This window comes from Chiloscyllium punctatum, chromosome 38 (genome assembly GCF_047496795.1).
Source record: "Chiloscyllium punctatum isolate Juve2018m chromosome 38, sChiPun1.3, whole genome shotgun sequence".
Taxonomy (NCBI): Eukaryota; Metazoa; Chordata; class Chondrichthyes; order Orectolobiformes; family Hemiscylliidae; genus Chiloscyllium; species Chiloscyllium punctatum.
The window spans coordinates 44,734,550-44,758,415 of record NC_092776.1 but is presented as its reverse complement, the minus strand read 5'-3'; the positions used below and the strand labels follow the sequence as shown (position 1 = coordinate 44,758,415).

General features: G+C 38.5%; 1 protein-coding gene across 1 annotated transcript in view; it reads left to right on the top strand.

Annotated features, from left to right (window-relative positions):
- The first annotated feature begins 6,960 nt into the window (after positions 1–6,960).
- Positions 6,961–23,866, top strand: part of fra10ac1 (FRA10A associated CGG repeat 1) — a 38,766-nt gene continuing 21,860 nt past the window's right edge. The window contains exons 1-8 of the mRNA XM_072557760.1: positions 6,961–7,094; positions 10,496–10,575; positions 14,956–15,051; positions 16,083–16,128; positions 18,815–18,891; positions 19,472–19,555; positions 20,389–20,473; positions 23,198–23,243. Of these exons, the coding sequence (XP_072413861.1) occupies positions 7,011–7,094; positions 10,496–10,575; positions 14,956–15,051; positions 16,083–16,128; positions 18,815–18,891; positions 19,472–19,555; positions 20,389–20,473; positions 23,198–23,243 (598 nt within the window). The 5' untranslated portion in view covers positions 6,961–7,010. The remainder of the gene's footprint in view (positions 7,095–10,495; positions 10,576–14,955; positions 15,052–16,082; positions 16,129–18,814; positions 18,892–19,471; positions 19,556–20,388; positions 20,474–23,197; positions 23,244–23,866) is intronic.

Genomic DNA, 23,866 nt, shown 5'->3' with positions numbered 1-23,866 from the left:
TGACTGCAATTTAAAATGTAATTTCTTCAGAAGGACAACCAGCTTACATTTGGCACACCTGCATCATAATTTCACGATCAAAATAACTTTGAAACATATGGTTCTTTTTTGCAAGGTTTGTGAAGGTTTGTAGCTCAGGTTGAGGTTTAGGATGTAGGTTTGCTCACTGAGCTGTAGGTTTGATATCCAGACATTTCATTACGTGGCTAGGTAACATCATCAGTGGTGACCTCCAAGTGAAGCGAAGCTGTTGTCTCCTGCTTTCTATTTATATGTTTGTCCTGGATGGGGTTCCTGGGGTTTGTGGTGATGTCATTTCCTGTTTGTTTTCTGAGGGGTTGATAGATGGTATCTAGATCTATATGTTTGTTTATGGTGTTGTGGTTGGAGTGCCAGGCCTCTAGGTATTCTCTGGCATGTCTTTGCTTAGCCTGTCCCAGGATAGATGTGTTGTCCCAGTCGAAATGGTGTTTTTTTTCATCCGTGTATAGGGCTACGAGGGAGAGAGGGTCGTGTCTTTTTGTGGCCAGCTATCCTGGGACAGGCTAAGCAAAGACATGCCAGAGAATTCCTAGAGGCCTGGCACTCTAACCACAACGCCATAAACAAACACATAGATCTAGATACCATCTATCAACCCCTCAGAAAACGAACAGGAAATGACATCACCACAAACCTCAGGAACCCCATCCAGGACAAACATATAAATAGAAAGGAGGAGACAACAGCTTCGCTTCACTTGGAGGTCACCACTGATGATGTTACCTAGTCAAGTAATGAAATGTCTGGATAGCAAACCTACACCCTAAATGATTCTTTTTATTTATGGAGCTCAGCGTTTTTTCAATTTCACCTCCCCTACTCTATAACCTGTTCTATCCTACATGCCGGTATGTGCATGTGCATATGCTACAAGGCTTGGGAATGATTTTTACCTCTTTACCTTTCACTTTGCTTGAGGGGGCTAAGAGGTTGCTTGGTTTATTTCTTCATATAGCCATACACCTATCAAATACACTTTAACTTTAAAATTCTTTTATTTTTAATTCAAACAATGTTGTATCCATGTGAAGAGAGAAATTTATTCTCCCTTGAGAACTTGGTCATCCAACCAAAATTTTTTTTAAAACTTACTTCTCTGATGCCATCTGTGTCTTCTTAAGGATGTTTAAATTACGGTCTCATGGTAGAAGTTTCAAAAACAAACACAAAGCGGTTCTGGCAGCATTTCTGGAGACAAATCAGAGTTAATATTTTGGGTCCAGTGACCCTTCTTCAGAACTGAGAAGTTTTGAAACGTTTGATCATTATGTGCTCCTTGGATGTATACCACTGCATCTTGTGATTCACATATCAAGTGGAGATGAATGTTCCTGTTAATTTGCTTTGAACTAAAATTGTCATTACAGGGGTTCCCTGAATTACGAATACTCGGACATACAAATACGATCACATATATTGAGTGTAATTTTAAAGATCTGACAAGCAAACATTTCCTGTTCTTACAGACAGCTGCTTCCCACTGTCTTGCATTGTGTTCCAACTTGCGTATAATTCAACTTGTGAATAAAATCTAGCACAGAACTAGCTTGCAACCCAGGGACTGCCTGAACTGATACAGCTATTAGTGTTAACCTCAACCATTTCCAAATATTAAATGCACATTTGGCCAATCCATACAAGGGAAAAATACTGGATTAATCAACCTAATTTCTAGGACTCAGGAATCAGAAATATGATTTCTACTGCCATTGTTAATCTACACCTTATTCACCTTTCCTTAAGTAGCAAAGGAACACTTTAGGTACCTGGATACTCACTTGCTATTTTCTTTAAGATTTCTCGGTAGTTTTCCTTTATACTCAAATTCTTTCTCCTGAATAACTTTTCACTCATTTTTTTACATTCCGACCAACCACCTGAGCTGCCACTCTTCCTTCCTAGCTACAATTTTCTCCATAAGTTTGATGCTTTCCCTGACTTCTTTAGTTAACCACAGATGAGTCCTCTTCTTCAAATGTTTATCATAGGAATGCACTTATTCTGTGTATTATTCCCTTAAATGTTTGCCACTACACCTCTATTGATCTATCTCCAAGTCTAGTATATCAATACACTTCAGCTAGCTTAGCTTTCATGCCCACACAATTGCCCTTACTTAAGTTTACACATCTTAAGTTTAATTTTCTCTCTTTCAAGGTGGATGCAAAATTCATTCATATTATGGTGCTTAGTGCAGCCTTTACCCTGAGGTCATAAAAAAGTCCTATCATATTACATAAAACTAAGTCTAATCTAACCGTCTGGTTGGTTCCAGAAAGTTTCTTGGTGGAGCACAACCCTAAAAGCGTTTTTTGAACTCATTATGCATACTATTTCAGTTAATCTGATTTTTCCAGTTTGTATATAGACTATGTCATCCATGATTATTGACATCACCTTATTACAAGACCTCAAGATTTCGTTTTATATATTTTACCCTACATTATGATGACTGTGAAGAGGACTGTAGACCACTTCCACTAGTAACTTCTTTCCATAAGACCATTTGATCATGAGACATAGGAGCAGAAATTAGGCCATTCAGCCCATCAAGTAGGTTCCACTATTCAATCATGGCTGATTAGTTTCTCAACTCCATTCTCCCACTTTCTCTCCAGATCTCTTGATCCTGTTGACAATCAAGAACTTATCTATCTCTGTCTAAAATACTCAATGTGCTTACCTCCACAGCTTTTTGTGGCAATGAATTCCATAGATTCACCATTCTTTAGCTGAAGACATTTCTCCTTAACTCTGTTCTAAAAGATCTTCCCTTTACTCTAAGGCTGTGCCCTCAGGTCCTAGTCTCTCCTGCCAATGCAAACATCTTCTCAACATCCACTCTGTCCAGGCCATTCAGTATTCTGTAAGTTTCAATTAGATTTCCCCCCTTTCCTTCTAAATTCCATCGAATATAAACCCAGAGTCCTCAAACAATCCTCATATGTTAAGCTTTTCATTCCTGGGATCAATCTCATGAACTTCCTCTGAACACGCTCCAGGGCCAGTACATCCTTCCTGAGATATGGGACCCAAATCTGCACACAATACTCCAAACGTAGTCTGACCAGAGCCTCAGAAGTACATCCGTGCCTTTATGTTCAAGTCTCTCAAAATAAATGCCATTATTGCATTTGCCTTCCTAACTACTGACTCAATCTGCAAGTTTACCTTGAGATAATCCTGGACTAGAACTCAGAAGTCTCTTTGCACTTCAGATTTCTGGATTTTCTCCCCATTTAGAAAATAATCCATGCCTTTATTCTTCCTACCAAAGTGTATGACCTCACACTTTTCCATGTTGTACTCCATCTGCCACTTCTTTGTCCACTGTCCTAATCTGTCCAAATCCTTCTGCAGCCTTCCCGCCTCCTCAATGTTACCTGTCCCTATACCTATCTTTGAATTGTATGCAAATTTAGCCAGACTTCCCTCAGTACCTTCATCTAAATCATTAATATATTAGGCATTCTATTCCTCATCTCCATTCAGACCGATTCTACATCCTGGTCTCCTAAACCAAGGTAATATCAAACTATTGCACTGCAAGTTTCTCTTCAGTCATAACTGAATATTTCCCCTGTCTAAGCTGCAAGAAAGGAACTTAGCCTGTTTACATAGTAATACCCAGTTATGGCTAATTACATACAAGATTAGATGTTTTTAAAAATTCAGAACAAAATTAATAATTTAAATGCCCCAATCACCAAACTCTCAGGTTTGCACTCAATTTTCACAGCTATATTCATGTGACTCATCAATTGTTATGGCCAGGTGAAGATAGATGATCTGGCTTCCCTTTTTTAACTCCTCCTTGGTTAGTCATAATAAATATTTGTATTTATTTTTTATCATGTATCACATGCCAATTAAAAATGTGGTTAAATGCATCAAAATGAAGAAGAAAATTACAAGTTTTTCTTCGGTGAAAGAAAAAGGAATATTATTACCTGATGCTTTAAAAAAGTAATAAAAATGTAACATCAAATATATGTAACAAGTTTAAAATGGGAAGCATGTCTAGCAGGGATAGCAAGTACACAAAATATATAAAGTCTTTAAACTCCTTAAGGTGTTAGATTTTTAACCTGAGACCACAGTTGTTTAATTGAGGATTGGTGATATTTGCAGACACCTTTGAGTTCTCAATAACTGACTGATACCTAAATTTGCTTTTTCACTGGACAATGTCTTCTGAGATAAAGATCAAACGTCTTCCAGTCAATGCTGTTACCAATTCATATTCATTCTCTCTGCTGTGCTGTTAAAAAGCAACTGATGAAACAAAGTTGTAGGTATTCCAAAGTCTGTCTTCATTGTCCTTACAAGCTGGCAAATGGACATAGGTGACTATTCATTTCTTAATTTTCCAATGTCAAATTAAAACAAGAGATGCAGATCTGAGTTTCTTGACTGAGTATTTTTCTTCAGTTCTGAGGAAGGGTCACTGGAACATTAACTCTGTTTTCTCTCCATAAATGCTGCCAGATCTGTTGAGTTTCTCCAGTAATTTGTTTTTGTATTTCTTGACTCCTGACATAGTCACCTCACTTAATTGTCTTTAGATAAAATGATAATGTCAGTGCAGGTGGTTTTATTTACTCCACATTAGTCTCATAAACCTGCCTCAATTTGTGGTCATTTTAGCTCAGTTTGTTTTTTTAAAATTTTCATAGAAGATGTCAGATATAACAATCAGATAACAGAAGTTAAAATTTGATAGCCACCATTTACTACGACTGTAACAAAATGATGAAAACAGATTTTCAGTGCAACACCAGTGAAAAAGGATTGCAGCAGCCCTTAAATAAAAGCAAAATACAGTGAATGCTGGAAATCATAAATGAAAACTGAAAAAGGGACGGCACTGTGGCTCAGTAGTTAGCACTGCTGCCTCACAGCACCAGGGACCCGGGTTCAATTCCCATCTTGGGCAACTATCTGTGTGAAGTTTGCACATTCTCCCCGTGTCTGCGTGGGTTTCCTCTGGTGGTCCAGTTTCCTCCCACAGTCCAAAGGTGTGCAGGTTAGGTGAATTGGCTATGCTAAATTGCCCGTAGTGTTAGGTGCATTAGTCAGGGGTAAATGTAGGGGAATGGGTCTGGGTGGGTTGCTCTTTGGAGGGTCGGTGTGGACTTGTTGGGCCAAAGAGCCTGTTTCCACACTGTAGGGAATCGAATCTAATCTAAAAAAAAAGGAGAAACTCAGCAGTTTCATGTCCTCTCATGACTCTCCTTCGAAGCTGAAGTTCTAGTTCTGAAGAAGCCATATCAGACCCAAAATGTTCACTCTGTTTCTCTCTCCATGGATGCTACTAGACCTGCTGAGTGTCTCCAGCATTTTTTGATTTTCTTGGAGCAACATTTATCCATTTCCAGCCAATTTTTAAAATGTAAATTGGATGATGTGATGTTCAGACTGATAAAAAGGGGCTGGCTGTTTCTATACCTGTGAATATTTTAATCAATATTTGTTTGGGAGAGACAAAGTGACAGTGGATTTTACCACAAGCCATTTCGAATCACATTGATCAAACTAGTACTTACTGCTCTAAAGCATCTGCAAATAATGTTGTTGGCAGAGACATCATCTACACATGACACGCAAGCAAGATAAACAGATGTACATTGTCAATGTGCTGTCAAGACTAGCACCCTATACTAAGGAAGCTAAGGATGCTCAAACTGAGTGAAACCTGCCATGAAAAACAAGACCTCAACATGCTCCAGAGATCATCAATCTAGCAAAAACATTAACTCTGAAAGACATTGCCTTGCCCAAATCAATTACAGTAAAAGTAACTCTCCAAATGCTTCAGGATACTAAAAGGATAGTTTGAAATCAAGGACAATGAAACATGTTGGCATGGTGGCTCAGTGGTTAGTACTGCTGCCTCACAGTACCTGGGTGATCCCAGCCTCAGGCAACTGTCTGTATGGAGTTTGAACACTCCACCTGAAACATTTCTCTCTAAAGATTCTGCCATATCTGCTGGGCTTTTCCAGCAATTTCTGTTTTCATTTCTGATTTACAGCACCCATAGTTTGTTCGGTTTTTATGTGGTACTATCTACGTTTGGCCAGTCATGTAGCAAGTAACATTGGTGCCACACAGGTGCAGTGTTCTAGGGGGCAGTTCACACCAACCTCTCAAGGATAACTAAGGATTGGCAAGAAATAAAAAATCAAAAGAACTGTGGATGCTATAAATCAGAGAGAGAGAAAAAAAACAGGAAAAAGCTCAGCAGGCCAGGCAGCATCTGTGGACAGAAATCAGAGTTAACGTTTTGGGTCCAGTGACCCATCCGCAAGAAATATTAAGACCACATCCCCTGACTGAATTAAAAACATTGGGTAACAGCCACAACTGGTAATTGTGTAAATGATAGCATATACAATTCGTATTTTTTCTGTAGAATGGGGAACGTTCCAAGAAATTCAGATGTATTTGGGTACAGGTCGCTTTGCTGCGAGTGTGGTTGGGTGTGTGTCTGTAGTTTGCGGCGGCCAGACATTTAAATAGATGATTTGAAACATTATATTGAATGGAGCACATGAGGAAAGACTGGTGTGGACAAGAGAGGCTAGCACGGGCGTGTTGGACCGAATGGCCTGTTTCTGCGGTGAGCGCCCTCTACAAATCCCAGCCGGTTGACCACCTCTCCAGTTGTGAAACAGCCTGAGGGAATAGGACACCATCCCCTGAAAATAAAACACAGACCAACCCGCTCTTCTTGCCTGGCCCCAAGGTTGTTTCCGTCTCTCACCGAATCGCGAACAGGCCACGCGCACGCATGCGCCATTTCGCTCGCAGCGGCGCCCACCCATCCACGTGACCAAGTCACCACGTCCGCGCGCCCCACCCACGTGACCAAGTCACCACGTCCGCGCGCCTCACCCACCCACGTGACCACGCCCGCGCGCCTCCTCCCGGGAACGGCTCAACCGCCCGAGCGTTGTCGCCGCTTGATGGCGTCAGCAGCCGCGTCATCATTCGTCGCCGGGAGGAGGGGGGCGATGAGCGGACAGGGACAGAAGTTGGATTTTGTCCAGGTTGGGAACATCAACACACTCAAGGGGATGGCGGAGTGGTGTTTGTGAGGACGTGAGGCGACTTGACAGTTAGACAACAGCGCAGGGATTTCCAGCTCTGTCCGTCTATTGTTGATTTACCCTCGTTCAGCTGATGGTCTCCTCAATTCATGGCGAGGGTTAGAGTTTGGGAAGTCAGTGCTTTCGTTCAGAGTGGGGTTTTCCAATAAATAAAATTTACATTTTGGAAGAGAAAGTCTCTCTGCAGTCAGTTAGATGAAGAAAAGCAAGGATAGATATGTGATCTTGTTTTAAAATGTCATACATACATTAACATTTCTAAAGTTTTGAGTTCTGAAGTTGTTATACCGGTCTCGAAGCGTTAACTCTGTTTCTGTTTGTATAGATGCCGCCAGTCCTTAGTGTCTGCAACAATTTTTGTATTTATTTCATTTTTTCAAATTGCTTCCTCCCAATTAGTGAACAATCTTTCTTTGAGTCTCTCAGGAGTAGACTAAGTCCAAAGTACTAACTAACTTCAGTGATTACTCATCTATTTTTATTTAATATGCTTGTTTTTAAAGCCTAAATGATAACCCTTTGGAGTTGCTCTTACCCTTTGCAAATCAGAATGAGCATGGGAGATACCATGAGATCAACAACTGAAAAAAAAATTAGAAACTGTATTAACGTTTGAGTGCTATGAAACCTAGATATTAGGGAGATGTAACCAAAGCTGTAGGGAGTCCACAAGAGAAGAGTCTGCAATGCAGAGCCAAACATACCATGAAAGTAAAATACTGCAGGTCATGGAAATCTAACAATATGCTGAAATACAAACCAGGCCTGGCTGCATCTCAGGAGAGAGAGGAGGAGTAAATGTTTCAGATTGATGTGTTTTATTAGATGTTCAGATAAAAGGTCATTGATCTAAAATGTTACCTCCTGTGTTCTCCACAAATGTTGCCAGACCTTCCAAAACTTGGAAAAAATAAAACTGTTGCATTAAATAATGTTAACTATTAAAACCTCCAGAGGAAACACTTGAGTAAATCATGTCAGATTGAAACTTTTTAAGGGCTTTTAGGAGCCTGAGGATTAAAATAGAGTATCTTGTCAGCTTAGGCATGTATTGGTCAGACTTTAATTTGATTTATTATTGCCACATGAACTGAGATACAGAGAAAAGTATTGTTTTGTGTGCTAACCAGACAAATCATACCTTAACTAAGTACATCAGGGTAATAGAATACCATATTTATTATTACAGCTACAGGGAAGATACAAACAAAGACCATTTCTAATACATGAAAGGTCAATTCATAAGTCTGATAACAGTGGGGAAGAAGCTGTTCTTAAATCTGTTGGTATGTGTTTTCAAATTTTTGTGTCTTCTATCCAATAGAAGAGTGTAACCGTGGTAGGAAGCATCTTTGATTGTGTTGGCTGCTTCCTTGAGGCAGTGAGAAGTGTAGACAGAGTCACTGGATGAAAGGCTGGTTTTCGTGATGGACTGAGCTGCGTTCGCAATTCTCTGTAATTTCTTGCAGTCTTAGGCAGAGTAGTTGCCATACCAAGCTGCCAGGTACGATACTTTCTGTGGTGCATCAATAAACATTGATGAGTCATTGTGGACATGCTGAATTACCTTAGATTTCTGAGGAAGCAGAGGTGTTGCTGTGCCTTCTTGACTGTAGCATTGACGTGGATGGACCAGTATAGATTGTTGGTGATAATTTTTCCGAGGAACTTGAAATTTTTGACCACCTCCACATCAGTACCATTAATGCAGACTGTAGTTTCTGACCCGTTTCACTAGTGATTCAAGGTGTGAATATGCAGATGTTAAATTGTTTTTGTTTGGCTCAGAGGATTTGGGAGCCTCACAAATATCATTTCTACTCCTGATGGAGTCATCCCCCTAAGGAATTATAAGATTCTAACATGTTTCCATGACTAGGTCAGGAACTGCTTGCATTTGTGTCCCATAGTATTTTTGAATAAACTAAAATGCTCTAACACTCTTTACAAGAGTGTTATCAAGCAATGTGTGGCACTGCTACAGAACCTATTTGAATGAAGGACCAAAAGCTTAGGTTTTAAGGAGTGTCTTAAAGAAAGAAAGCAAGATGGGGAAATTTACTGCGTTTAGGCCCTAAATGAGTTCAGTGAAATCTTTTGAATCTCTAGAATTGGAAAGCTCTCAATTATGGAGGAATTTAATAATAAGGATGTGCATTTTAAAACTAAGATGTTGCAGGTTTGGGAACCAATGGAGATCAGCAACAAAGGCATAATGGGTGAGATGAGCCATGATTGTAGTGGATTGTGGAGCAGAGGGGCTAAATTTCCTACTCCTGGTCTTAGTTTTTAATATTCTTATGCAATTTTGTGAGAGTTAAGATCTGGACAGTAGAATTTTGGATGAACATTATATTGGGTCTCTTCCACAGTGAAGCTTTTGTTTTACAGCAACTAAGATTTTTGACAAAGTATCGCCAACCTTTACTGAAAAATATATAGAATGCAAAATAGTGCTGAAATGTGTTTCTTAATTAATGTTGCAGTCTTCAAATTCTGCTAAGTACATTTCAAGTGTTATTCGCAGTTTGAAGAAGTTTAGGTATGAAAGCTTGGTGATGGAGATTATTAGTCAAATATAGTAAAGTTTTGAAACTTGAATGTACATCATAAATCTAACTTTAAGTTCTTAAAGAAGGATGGGTGATTTGGTACAGTGGTAATGTCTCTGGACCAGTGATCCAGAGACCCAAGCTAATTTTATTTTGGGGTGAAGTAATGAATGGGGAAAGAAAGAGGCTACAAGAGGTATGGAGTGACTGGAGCAGGATGTGAAAGCAGAGGCTGCAAAAGGGAGTGCAGTAGATAGTGGTTGCAATCAACAACAAAAAACAATTGGCTAACTGGAAACCGAAAGAACTTGAAATTGCCAGTTGCCGTACAAATGAATATGGAATTCATAGTTTAAAACTGTATAAGTTCAGAAGATATTTTATGGACAAATATTGGAATGGATGCAGTAACAATGAACATTTGTGTCAATTGTTAAATTTAACTTTCATGTTGCGATTTGTGATGCAGTAAAGTGAGTAACAAAAGCCTGTTTTGTATGATCCAATGAAAGAAATGCATTAACTCTGACCTTACCAGTAGTCTACAGGTTTGTTCAAAGTGATAGCATTTTGTCTGTACAGTGGACATTAGTTCTTTTGGGAAAAAAAATTCTTATTAACTTATGCCTGTTTTGTTCCAATTTAGTACAGTGTAGGCAATTAATGCTTTTGTTGTATTGTGCCTTTGTTCTGTGGCGGATCGATAATTATTGAAGATTTGGCCACATGCTATAAAAAAATATGAAAAACAAACTATACCATACTGCACTTTTTTTCTAATGTTAACAGGAGCATGGTCTTGGGGGCTATGATTCCGAATTCAGTGAGGATGAAAATGACAGTGAGACGTCTAACTGTAAAAGTCGAAGGTACAATGTAATTCTGGTTAAAATTGAACGTATATATGAAACGTATTTCATGAGTTTATTTTAATTTGTGAATTAAACAATTATAATTAGTTGTTGTAAGCCTCGTTATTTTGTTTTGAATTGAAATTGTAGCTTTTGGTCACTTGCAAAAACTGTTTTGACATAGAAGATATTTTCTTGACCACCAAATGATGGCTTAAACAGAACTGAATTAAAACCATACAAAAGAAAGAAACAATGATTGCTACCTGGATAGTAGTTTACAACATACTTTCTGTCAAATAGCATAAAAGTAATGTCCTCCAATCTTCAAGTCTTCAAACTCTCCCACAGTTTGGAAGCAGCCATTCGGCCCATCAAGTCTGTACCAACCCTCCAAAGAGCATTCCACTCAGGCCCACTCCTTTATGATATCCCTGTAACCATATATTTCCTATGGCTAGCCTGAACATCCCTGGACACTGGACAAGTTAGCATCAGTTAGGTCATTCCACCTAACCTGCACATCTTTGGGGTGGGGGCAGGGAAAGCCAGAGCACCCAGAGGGAACCCATGCAGATATGGGAAGAATGTGCAAACTCCACACAGGCAATTGCCCAAGGCCGGAATTGAACCCGGGTACCTGGTGCAGAGAGGCAGCAGTGCTAACCACTGAGTCACTGTGCTTCAGCAATATGGCACAATAAATTTCAGCATTGACAGAAGATGAGAAACAATAAAAAAGAGAAGTAACAGATCAATGAAGAAAGATATGATGAAGATAAGCTATGAAGTAAACAAACTGTGTATTTACTGCCTAGGGGATAAGGAGAGAAAGAATGATGGACAAATGTTGTTCAAGGCAAGAAGGAAAGGGGAAAGTCCTTTTGACACAGAGCTGAGTTTGAAGTTTAAAAAGGGAGACATATATTTCACATCTGACACCAAACAGGAAAGAATACACTTGATCTTTCGGCACATATTTGATCTCCTATCACATGTGTACTTTCCATCATTGTAGTGACATTGTAGTGTTCTCATTGTCCACTTGTCATGAGCTCTTACTATTTTGTTGGCCATCTCAATTGTGTAAATGGAGTCAACGGTGGAGAGGACTTAGATGGGGTCATTTAGCAACATGACAAGGGTTTGAGAGTTGGCTAATAAAGAGGGATGTTGAACAGAAGGTGGCAAACTCTTTATAAGGGCTGGTGAGCACGAGGTAGTGAGAACAATATTCCATTCTGGTTGAGTTTAGTCTGTCCCATGTTCAGCCTTTGCTTAAATGCTGCCGAAAGTAATGTTACTAGCATCGCAATTCCATGTATGTGGTGTACTTTTTGGAACTACAAATTTAGCAAGCATGTTTTAGCAAGAGAGTTACTCTACAGAATTAAAATTTCACCTGGAAATAGAGGGTTTTTTTTCCTATAACAATAAAAGGGGTAATTTTGGAAGAACTCATCTTTGGAAGATGTTGATTGTTGAATTAAGTCAAGTAACCACACTTCAGTTTCAACACCTTACCAAGATTTTCAATGCTGCAAACTCTAAATGTTTTGGTTTTATGAAAAGGATTAATGTATTTTACAGTACAATCAATATCTGGTGTATATATAGCCTTTAATATAGTTTAAAAGAAACGCAAGGCACTTATCCAGAACTTTTTCAGACAAACTTTGACACCCTGTTCTCAATAAAATTAATGATTTCTCAACTAAAAGATTATTTAAGATCCTGGAATTTATTGTGCCTTAAATACTCACGAATAATGTTAACATTTACTCATGTTAAGCTTTCATTTTTATAAAGCTGCAGCTATAAAAAAGAAAGTGTCTATGATTTATCTTGAGTTTCAAAGTTTGTGTAAAGAACATCTTGAACATCTATGGGTGACACACGCTAAGACAAGTAAGGAAACGGGAATCCTGTGCCAACCACCTAAGCGCTACCCAGGAACAACTCTGATTCCTACATGGATGTCGATGAAATCAAGTACTACCACCATATGCCAGATACAGACAACAATCAACAACCCACAAGCCAGAGAAACAGTCTCAGGATAATCCAGGTTATGATTACGGAAACACACAACAAACTACTCAGGTACAGACAAGAAATTGCGCGCCAAAGATAATTGGTTGTTTTTGAAATTAATCAGAAGTGGACCACGACAATCAAACAGGCCATCACCATAGGATAGAACAGGACCACATACAGAAAGAGAACGGCACTACAACAGCAGAGAAGACAGCACAACAGACACCTGGGTAAGAAACCTCTCCAAAAGACCACTTAAGACATAGAAAAGCTATACTAGCCAAGGGACTCGACTACAACCACAAGAACAGAAATACAATAGACTTCCTAGCTGCACTAGAATGTACGCTCGTAATTAACGGACTAGCCGAAATGACACAGTAAACAATCAGACAATCCATTGTATCCTTACTAACAAAGAAAAGACAAGTGAACAACCTCAACATCAAAAAGATGCCCTAAAACACTCAAAAATGACAAGAATGTAATCATAGTACCAGCAGACAAGTACAGAATGATGGTTATTATGAACAAGATCAAATATATTCAGAAAACTGAGAAACTACTTGCAGATACCAACATCAACCTACAGAAGGAGTGGGACCCCACGCCACATCTAAGCAATAGAGTAAGCAACACACTACGGCACTGACAGAAAAACTGACTAATAACCAGGATTGACCTACAAAGGATGAAACCAGGAAGCAACAGCACCCCGAAATTTTACAGATTACCCAAAGTACACAAATCAGACATGCCACTTCGACCCGTTGTGGCATTCTCTGGAAGTCCATTGCATAAACAGGTACAAGAATTTCAACAAAAACTAAAACATCCTCTCACAGTATCCAAACACTCCACACAATCATCACAGGAATTCCTACACAACATCAAGAATGTAAACATATACAAGGACGAAGCAATGGTCTCATTTGATGTAATGGCACTGGTCACTTCAGTGACAAAGCTCCAGCCAGAGAGAAAATAACCAATCCTCTAGACAAGCAAAACAGAATCCATGACGAGGAACCTATTAACAAGGGCTGCATTCTCAAACTACTAGACCTGTGCTTGATGACACACTTCACATTCAACAACCATGGGCTCACCCATCCCTGGACTCATAACAATACCAGTGGTGTAAAGACTGGAACAAACAGCTCTCCCACAAATCCACCCCAAACTCTGGATCAGATGCGTGGACAACACGTTTTGGTATCATTAAGAGAACAGAAATTGAGAACATACACTAGATTATCAACACCATGCTCACAGGGATCAGACTTATGAAGGAGGGGGGGACCAACAATCAATTAGTTCTGCATGTGATGGTAGAAAGAACACAAAACGTTGAATGCGCTAGAAAAGTGTACAAGAAAACTACACACATGGACCACATCCTGAACTACAATACCAACCACCCGAACATAGACAAGAGAAGCTGCATTAGGACCCTATGTAAAAAGGTTACAACACACTGCAGCACTCCTGGCCTACCAAGAGAAGAAGAACACCTCGACAGAGTATTCGCCAAGAACAGATATCCCCGCAACTTCATTCACAGCTGCCTAACAGACAAGCAACACGACGAGGACATGCCATGACCTAACTCACTAGCCACACTATTTATATAAAAAACATCTCAGAACTGGCAACCTTACTTCTCTGACCACTGGAATTAATGACAGCCTATAAACTGACAACCGCACTCATTCAACAACTCACCAGAACAAAAGACCCTATACCCATCATGTGCAAGACAAATGTAATTTACAAGGTTCATTGCAAAGACTGCACGCGACACTATAAAGGGCAAACAGGCAGATAACTAGCGACCTGTATTCACAAACACCAACTAGCCATTAAACACCACAACCAACTGTCCCTAGTAGCCCCACACAAATGACAAGGACTACAAATGCAACTGGGACAACACAATGATCATAGGACAAGCTAAGCAGAGGACAGCCAGGGAATTTCTAGAAGCATAGCACTCATCCACAAACTCCATTAACATGCACATAGACCTAGGCCCAGTATACCGGCTACTACAACTAGCAACCGCAAGCATCAGGAGTGGAACAAAATAAATTCTAGAAGACAGTGCAACAGTGCTTCACAGGAGGTTCCAAAGCAATGAAGATGTCACCTAGACAGGATGAAACATCTGTAAATCAACCTCCCAGCTTGGTGAACATACCTCCGACTATGTTATCTTGAGCTTAATTGTTTTCAAACTTTGCTGAAAGTGTTGCATAACCAAGTTTAATATTGAGTTTAGATTGTATTTTGTTTATTTATTCTGTGTTTTATCATTAGCCTCTGTTTAATAGTTAGACATATTTCCTGTTTGAATTCTAGCACAAATAAAGATGCTGCACTACTTACGAAGCCATTCCAAAAGGAAAAGTATGTCCGTGTGGCTCACAAGCAATTTGCAGCCCAGGAATGGGACAGGTAAGGATACCTCTGAAATTGTAACAGGTGGGTGTATTTGCTTTTACTTCTGAAGTTCAATATCTATAGATTTTTAAGATTTAAAGAATAAATCTACCTGACACTTCAGTACTACACTATTGGATGTGATCTCTTTTGAACCTTTATCTGTACAGATGAATATGAATGATTCAGTGACACTTTCTCAAAGAGAAGGGAGTTATTCTTGTATCTTGGCTAATATTAATTACTCAGTCAACATTAGTTAAAAGAATTGATCTTATTTCTGTTTGTGAATTTGTGTGGAATGTTGGTCCCGATTTCAAGGGGTTTGGAGGACAAGAGTAAGGAAGTCTTATTATAACTGCACAAAGTGCTGGTGAGACCACATCTGGTGTACTCTGAGCAGTTGTGGTCTCATTGTTTAGAAAATACATCATTTCATTGAAGGGAGTTGAGAGAAGGTTCATTAGGATGATCCCTGGTGTGGAAGGATTGTCTTATGAGTGAAAACTAAACAGTTTGGGATTCTAGCTTTAAAAGAAAGAGACATGATCTCATTGAAACACAGGATTCTGAAGGGGCTTGACAAGGTAAACACTGTGTTTCCCATCATGGGAAATTCTAGGCCCAGAGGGCATGCTGTCAGATTAAAGGAGTGCCAATTTAAGACTGAGCAGATGAGGAATTGCTCCTGAGTCTTTGGAACTCCTTGCCACAGACAGCTGTGAGGGAAAGTCCTTATATATATTTAAGGCTGAGATAGATTGTTGATCAGCAGTAGAATCGCGATGTGGGGAAAGTGCAGCAAAGTAGATATGAGGAATGTCGGAGCAGTCATGATCCTGTTGAATGGTAGAGGGCTCAACTCAAGGGGCTCAACTGTGTACTCCTGTCCCTATTTCTTAAGGTCTAACACAAACTGTGTATTTGCTTACAAAACCACTATTACATATTTCTAAAATAACTTTTAATATGGGATGTCCTGAGAAGATCATAGGCCCAATATAAATACAAGTTTCTTTACGTAATTTGTAATTTTTTTTTGTCAGGGAGGAAGCAAGAAACCGACGATTCCATCTTATTGCCATGGATGCTGTATCCTTAAACAGAGATAATATCTCAACACGAGGAAGGGTATGAGGGACAGCTTATCACAAAGAAGCCTTATTCTCAATAGAAACCTCAAAAAATTAGTCTACAAACCAAACTTCAAATTCAAACAGTAAACGTAATGCTTGCCCTGAGAGTCCGGTTACTTTCTTTTCAAGTTATGCAACAATCCTTTAAAATGCTGGGTTTAAAGCACTGCTTTTTCATTTTAGTCCACAATTTTAAAAAGCACAAAAATAAAATGATGGTCTATACAATACAAAAACCAACACACTATGATCCTTTATAAAACACTGGTTTAGGCTTACCTGGAGTATTGTGTCCAGTTCTAGTCACCACACTTTAGGAAAGATATGAAAGCTTTAGAGAGTATGTTTAGATTTACAAGAATGCTTCCAGGGATTCACTTACATGGAGAGATCAGAGCAACTGATGTTATTTTTGTTAGAGAAGAGAAAGTTGAGCGGAGATTTAATAAAGATGTTCAACATCTCTCAGACAGAGCTGACTGTGAGAAATTGTTCCCATTTGAGAAGGGTTAAGAACCAGAGCGCACAGATTTAAAATGATTGGGAAAAGAATCACAGGTGACTTGAGGAATGGTTTTTTTTATGAAACAAGTGTTTACAATCTAGATTGTAATCTTTAGAAAGAGTGGTGGAGGCAGATTCCATTGTGAACTGAACAAAAACAGGAGTTGCTGGAAAAGCTCAGTAGGTCTGGCAGCATCTGTGAAGAAGAATCAGAGTTAACATCTTAGGTCCGATGATCCTTCTCCCGGACCTGCTGAGCTTTTTCCAGCAACGTCTGTTTTTGTTCCTGATTTACAACATCCACAGTTCTTTCGGTTTTTAGAAAAATTAAAGGCCCACAGGGAAAGGTAAAAGAGTGGAACTAGCTATATTGCTGTTGCACTGAGTCAGTAAGGACCTGACTGACCAAATGGCCACCTTCTGTATTATAGCCATTCTCTGATTCAGCATGATGGTTAAAATTGCAGATTTCCATAAACTAAACAGCAACTTGTGGAATGCATCTTGTAGCATTAGTCATACTGTACAACAGGAACAAGCCCGGTAGGCTTATCCCTCCCATCCACACCCACCATTTAATTTCTCAATTGTTCTAGTAGTCCAACTCCAAAACTGATGATGTTTTAGCCAAATGGAATAGTGGTGGCCGCAGTCATTATAAATGATGCAGATGAATAGTGTATCACTGTTGAAAGAGACCCAATGATGCTTTCATTCTAGCTCATGCTGGTTCACAAATATTGTGATATTCCAGTTAAAAGGATGAGCCATTTACTTGTAGGGAAAATGACATGCTTCAGAGACGCAGTTTACAACAAAGAGAACATAAACAGGACTGTATATTAGTTCAGTAACGATTGATCTGAAATGCTGTTTCAACATAATCATTATTTCTAAAGCAATTAATCTGACAGAGACCTCAATTTCAGAAATCAAATTGGTTGTAATAACTTAATGGGATATTAGTACTCTTATAATTCATGCTGCCATGGAGATAATGTGTAAGATTTTGGATGCTCTGAGTGCATTTATTATCTTTACCTTGATTATGACACACAAGATAACAGAGCACTGGTTTTACAATTGAAGCAAAATACTGAAGGATGCAGAAGTTGTTTTTCCAACACTGATGAAGATGTTACCTTAATGCCTAGGAATGCTATCATTAGAAAATGAATGTACTTGTGACTTTGAATTTTAGTCTGGGGCAAAAACACTTCCAAATACTTGAGCTGCAACAAGTGGGATGAAACAGCCAATGCAAGAGGTGAAACTGATAATGTAAATATTTCTTTCACAATCATTTACTTCTGCATATGTAATAGTAACAATTGGTAGGGTGAGAACTATAACCTTTTGTATCAAAGTTTGATAGAGATGAGGATCTCAGTGACAGTTATCGTTTAATAATTTTCTCTTCACAGTTCCAATTCTGGCATTCAAATGTACCTTTTCAAAGGCTAGAATAATTTCTCCAAAACACTCTTTTGAATTTGAGATGCTTCAAACTATTTCTGAAGACCGTTTATATTTTGCTTAAAAATAAATAACAGTGGAAACGTGGATTCTTCTAGATGAGTTGCGCAATCAATTATTAACATTTGTTGGCATGATGACTCAGTGGCTAGCACTACTGCCTCACAGCACCAGGGACCCGGGTTTGATTCCAGTCTGGGGTGACTGTCTGTGTGGAGTTTGCACATTCTCGTGGGTTTCCTCTGGGTACTCTGGTTTCCTTCTACAGTCCAAAAGATGTGCAGATCAGGTGAATTGGCCATACTAAATTACCCATAGTGTGAGGTGCATTAGTCAGAGGGAAATGGGTCTGGGTAGGTTACTCTTTGGAGAGTCAGTGTGGACTGGTTGGGCCAAAGGACCTGTTTCCACACTGTAGGCAATCTAATCTGATTTGAAAACTGTTGTTCACTAGATGTATTAGCTAACAATTGTATGTACTAGTATTATACTTCTTGATAGGGTGCCAACCTCATTCAATGGCAGCATTCATGTCTGACTTTGAAGTTTACGGGTTCAAGCTCCATGTTTGTAGCATTGTGTTGCATTCTAATTACAAATATTATACTGTTTGGCATTTGTTGCTTCCTGCAGAAATATGACATTTTTCTTAACTTTTCAAGTATTCACGACACAAAAAATACATCAATGATTACTTACTGTACTATGGTGGCTCAAAGGAAGATTTAAAACGATCAACGTAAGTAACTGAATATGTAACAACTCAGTAATTCTTTCAATATGGAGAATGCTTTATTCCATCTATAGAGTACTAAATATATCTACTGATTTCCAACATGAACAATCACATTGCCAGAAAATTAAAATAAGAATAATTCATTTGTGTATAATGCTGCAGTTTATTTGCTAATACTGTTTTGTGTAATGATCTGCATTGATTCCAGTGGAGAAATTTGTATAGTGCGCAGTGCTGCTTCAACTTAACATCTGAGGAATAGTTTACCTTCGCCATAGTCATATTAATCATCATTTCGAACTTTGATCATCTAAATGCTAACATTCTTTTTTAATCTTGTTTGAATTTGTAAGCTAAGAGTGATTGGCACAAAAAGATAAATTTCAAATTTGAATACTTGATATCTCATTGACATTGCCTGTAAGGTAATGTCAACAAAACCTTAGCTGCCAATGTTTATAATGATGTGTGCATCAGAAATCTTGCAGGGCTTAATTTCATTAATTTTGCAAACCAGGTGCATCATTTTCTCTACTGTGGTGCCAGTCTAAATTATTTAGTCCAGTGAACATTTCTTTTCCAGGGTGAATGATAAAACAGACCTGGACGTGATAAAAGAAAACCATAGGTTTTTATGGACAGAGGATGATGAAGCTGATATGACTTGGTAATCAGTGTTTTTCCCAAGTGCTTATGGATATTTATTGTCAATTAATCTTTTACATTTGTTACTTTAGTTTCTGCTTATGCTTTACAACATTCTAAAGAAAATGTATGTATTGGCTAACAAAATGTAATGGGAGTAATAAGTATTTTGTTCCACTGTTATTTCAATTGTATATAAGAACTTGTAATTGTTTAACAAAATTTGACACAGCAACCCATCAGTTCCATACTTGAACAGTTGTATTTGTAATTGAAATTATAGTTTACTGGTCTCTTCAGAATAAAAACTCCTGGCATGCATGCAAACTTGATAATAATGGATACCTGTAAAATCACTCTGACCACATTTCATGTTAAACTATAAAATGGTTTATTTGTCTCACATTGAGAAAGACATTATAGAAGCTACCTTTTTATTGATAACTTTATGAATCTAATATAGATTGCTTCAGGATTCTCTGTTTAAGCTGAGCTTTCCATTAGATCTTACATGTGTAAACCTTGAAGTGTATCCCCTTTAATAATCTAGAAACATAATAGATCAGAATTGACTGTAGACATAGCCAGTATTTAATTGCATTTGCCATTTGAGCTTTCAGAAAGGGAAGGTCTGGGACTTGATGTAACTTGGTTTGCAGTAGATTGAGATCTTGACTTCTTTGGAGAAAGAAGCCAAATCTTGAGTTGTACAGCTGGATATCTGCCAGCTCTAGACCAGAAAATTGAGGAAATGTCAATGTGAAGGAAGTTCTAATTTTTCATTGAAGCATATCAGTTAAAATGGTTTCCTTTCACTTTAGGGTCTACTGTATAACAATTTCTTTCATCTTCTAGGGAGAAAAAGCTGGCAAAGAAATACTACGATAAATTATTCAAAGAATATTGTATAGCTGATTTAAGCAGATACAAGTGCAATCAGGTAAGGAAATGAAAAGTGTGGCACTTTTTCAACTTACTTACATTTATAAATAAATGTTCATTTGGAGATTATGGTGGCTTGGACTTTTCAATCGAATAATGGTGAGACTGTGATTTAGTGTAGTCTCTTCAGACTAGTTAATTAAGGAGCAAACAAAATTCTGAAGGATGTTGGAAATCTGAAATAGAAATACTCAGCTGGTCTGGTAACGTTTGTGGAGAAAGAAAAACGTTAATATATCCTTTACCTGCCAGTTACTTGGTTTGTTCATATAGAACCCAGTGGAGGGTACTTTATGTTTGACACTGCAGTCACAGCCTGTAGAGCCTTTGGCTACATAAATTGGTTGATAGGCTTCAAAAATGCAAACCAAACATAATATAAATGGAAACAAAGTTGAATATTGTAGAGCTTTCGATATTTAGAAAGATCAGGAGAAGTGGCAAGAATTAATGAATTAACAGAGTCATCTGTTTGAGACTCTGTATTAGCATAATAAAGAGGGATGCCCTCAGTTCAAAAAACCAGAATGTAGAAGCATTTTGGTTGAGATGAGAAATGGTAAAGACAAGAAGTCACATGGGAATAATGAATTGACTCCCAAATAATAACCACGCAGTTAGAGGGTAATGGAAGAAATAAAGTGCGAGCTTGTCAGAAAGGTACTCTGATAATTGTGGAGAATTTTGATTCACTTATGAACTGGAAAAATCAGGTGGGAGTGAACTGGCAATTTAGGCTAAGAGTTCGGTCATTGGAAATGTGGTAGCAGATATTTAATGGGATATTTCAGAATACATCTGGAATAGATATCACATTTTCAGAAATAAAAATCCCAAAGGAAGAACAACTGTATATGGTATTGACATTGGTGGGATTCTGATCACAGTTACCTAACCTAGCAGTCGACAATTTGTAGCAATTTTCTGATAGTTTATGGAGAGTCAGTGGTTTATATGGTTCATTGGGTTAATTAGGCAAAAAAAAAGACACAAATCAGTCACTCATTCTAAGACGATTCAGTAAAATGGAGTAGAGGCAGCACACACTTACATCCCAGATGTCTTGCAGTCTTTCATAGTGTTGCAGGTAAATTACCACTAGCCAACTTTAATTTGGCTACTTGTAAAGAAATTTCACAGCTAATCAAATACTGGAACAGTTCCTTGAACTTTATTGCGTGTAGAGACCAAAATAAAACCCCTCAAGTAAGCAACTTGAACCTCTCAGCCCCAGCTTGACTGTTATCAGATTAATTGTGGAATTTGGCTACAACTCCAACCAACACCCGTCTCTGAATGTGTCTAAAGTTCAATCCTTATGTAGTGTTGTTCTCTGAAGTCCTGGTCCTGAGGAAATCTAGAGTTGAATACTTTGCAGTTTTTTCTCTTTCAATTTTATACTGTGACATTATTGATGATCCTTTAGATTTGTTCATCCACAATATTGACTACTGTTATGAAACTATCAAGTCTGTAGTTTACCTTCTTATCAAAAGTAGCTTCCCTGTTCCTTGTTGGCATTGACTGTCTCTTTGAAGACACAACTTTCCTCCAACAAACTCCTTGAATTCTTCTGCATGGCAGTCATTTAACCTTGTGGCATAAGATAGCCATTTATCAAGCAATTACTAAACAGTTCAGTTTATGTAGCTTCAACTCCTTCTCACAGACCTGTCTAATTGCTTTGAATTCCTGTGTAACTGTTTGCGCTTCTGTCTTAACAGTTTATGCCGTATAGAGTTATTACAGCTTCTTTCAATCCATGAACAATTATTAAAGTTCTGACGTTTACACTATCACAATGGTATTCTTCAATAGCATCTGTCTTTGTTTTCTCTCGGGCTGATGTGGGAGAACTCCTGATCGTCCTTCAAGAAGGTCCCCTTTGAACCTTCCATTTATACCCCTCTCTAAACCTGTTGATGTACCTTCTGTTTGTCCAGGCCATCTCTACTTTGCCAATCACCTGTCTAAATACTCAGCCTATGACTCATGATGCCAGGATGACCATCATCCCATTGTCCACCTCCATTTGAAAGTTATTTTTCATTCCTTCTAAGATCAAACCATTTTTTTACTAAACATTGTAGTTCATAATAGGGTAGTGTGGCCCCTGATGAATCTTTTATTTATGCTTCTATAAGGTTAATTACTAATGTAATATAGCTAAAGGAGGTTTTGTACTCCACAGTTGATACCAAATATGAAGTAAGGAATGAACACACATTTAAAGGGGACCCCAATTTCCAACATTTTGGCAGGAAGAGCAAAAAAGTGCATTGGTGAGATCGTATTTGGAGTACAATGTTTCCTTGTTTAAGCAAGGATGTAGTTAGTTGGTGGCAGTTCACTGGCCTAACACCTAGAATGGGCAGGTTTTCTTCAGAGGAAAGATGGTAGGGACAAGCCTTGTATTTGCTGGAGTCTAGAAGAATGTGGTGACTTGATTGAAACATATAAGATTTAAGGAGCATTGAAAGAGTGGCAGTGGAAACAATGATTGTGGGACAATTCAGAGCCAGGTTTTACTGTTTATTAAAATAAGGAGATGCCCAATTAAGGCAGATGAGTTTTTTTTCCTCAGTGGGTCATGTGTTTGGGAACTCCTCTTCAAAAGGCAATGGATGAAGAATCTGAATATCTTGCAGGCAGTTGGTTCTTTTTGTGAAGGTTTAGATTATAGTATTTTACATTTTACTTGTTTCAATTTCTTCTCTGACAGTTTGGATTTCGATGGCGAGTGGATAAAGAAGTGATTTCGGGGAAAGGTAATGTTTCTCTAATGTTATAGCAAACGTTATAGCTGGTTGATGTCGTGGGTTAGAGACTAACCTTTCAAATTCTGATTCAAATATAGAATCTAGAAATTTAGTTGACCAAATCATGAGCTGGATAGCCAAATTGCAAAACCCCTCCTTCAGCTTCCTGTTACTTGTTTTTTTTAATTCACCACTTTACCCCACCTGGCCTTTCAGCTTATAGTCTGTCAGTGATCAGTTGCAGCAGCTCAGTACGACCTCGAAGAGCAGCACCTTTCTTTTACCTCAGCATTCAGTAGCTTTCTGGATGTAATGTTGAATTCTTTTCCTTCTGTATTCATTCATGGGATGAGGGCGTCACTGGCTAGGTAGCATTTATTGCCCAATCCTAATTCGATCATAACCTCTGCATCTCCCTGGGATTTTTTTTCATAGATATGTTTCATTTTCCCCTTCATGTTGCTGTATTCATGCCTTGTCTGGACACAATTTTTGGCTCTTCACTGTATCCATTATCACTCTCTGATTTTTGCATCAGGAATTCTTTTGTTAGTCCTTGTTTCTCTTTCTGTCCACTTCCTCCTCTACTGATTTAATAACTATGAGAGTTCCGTTTTCTCTCTGTCCTGATG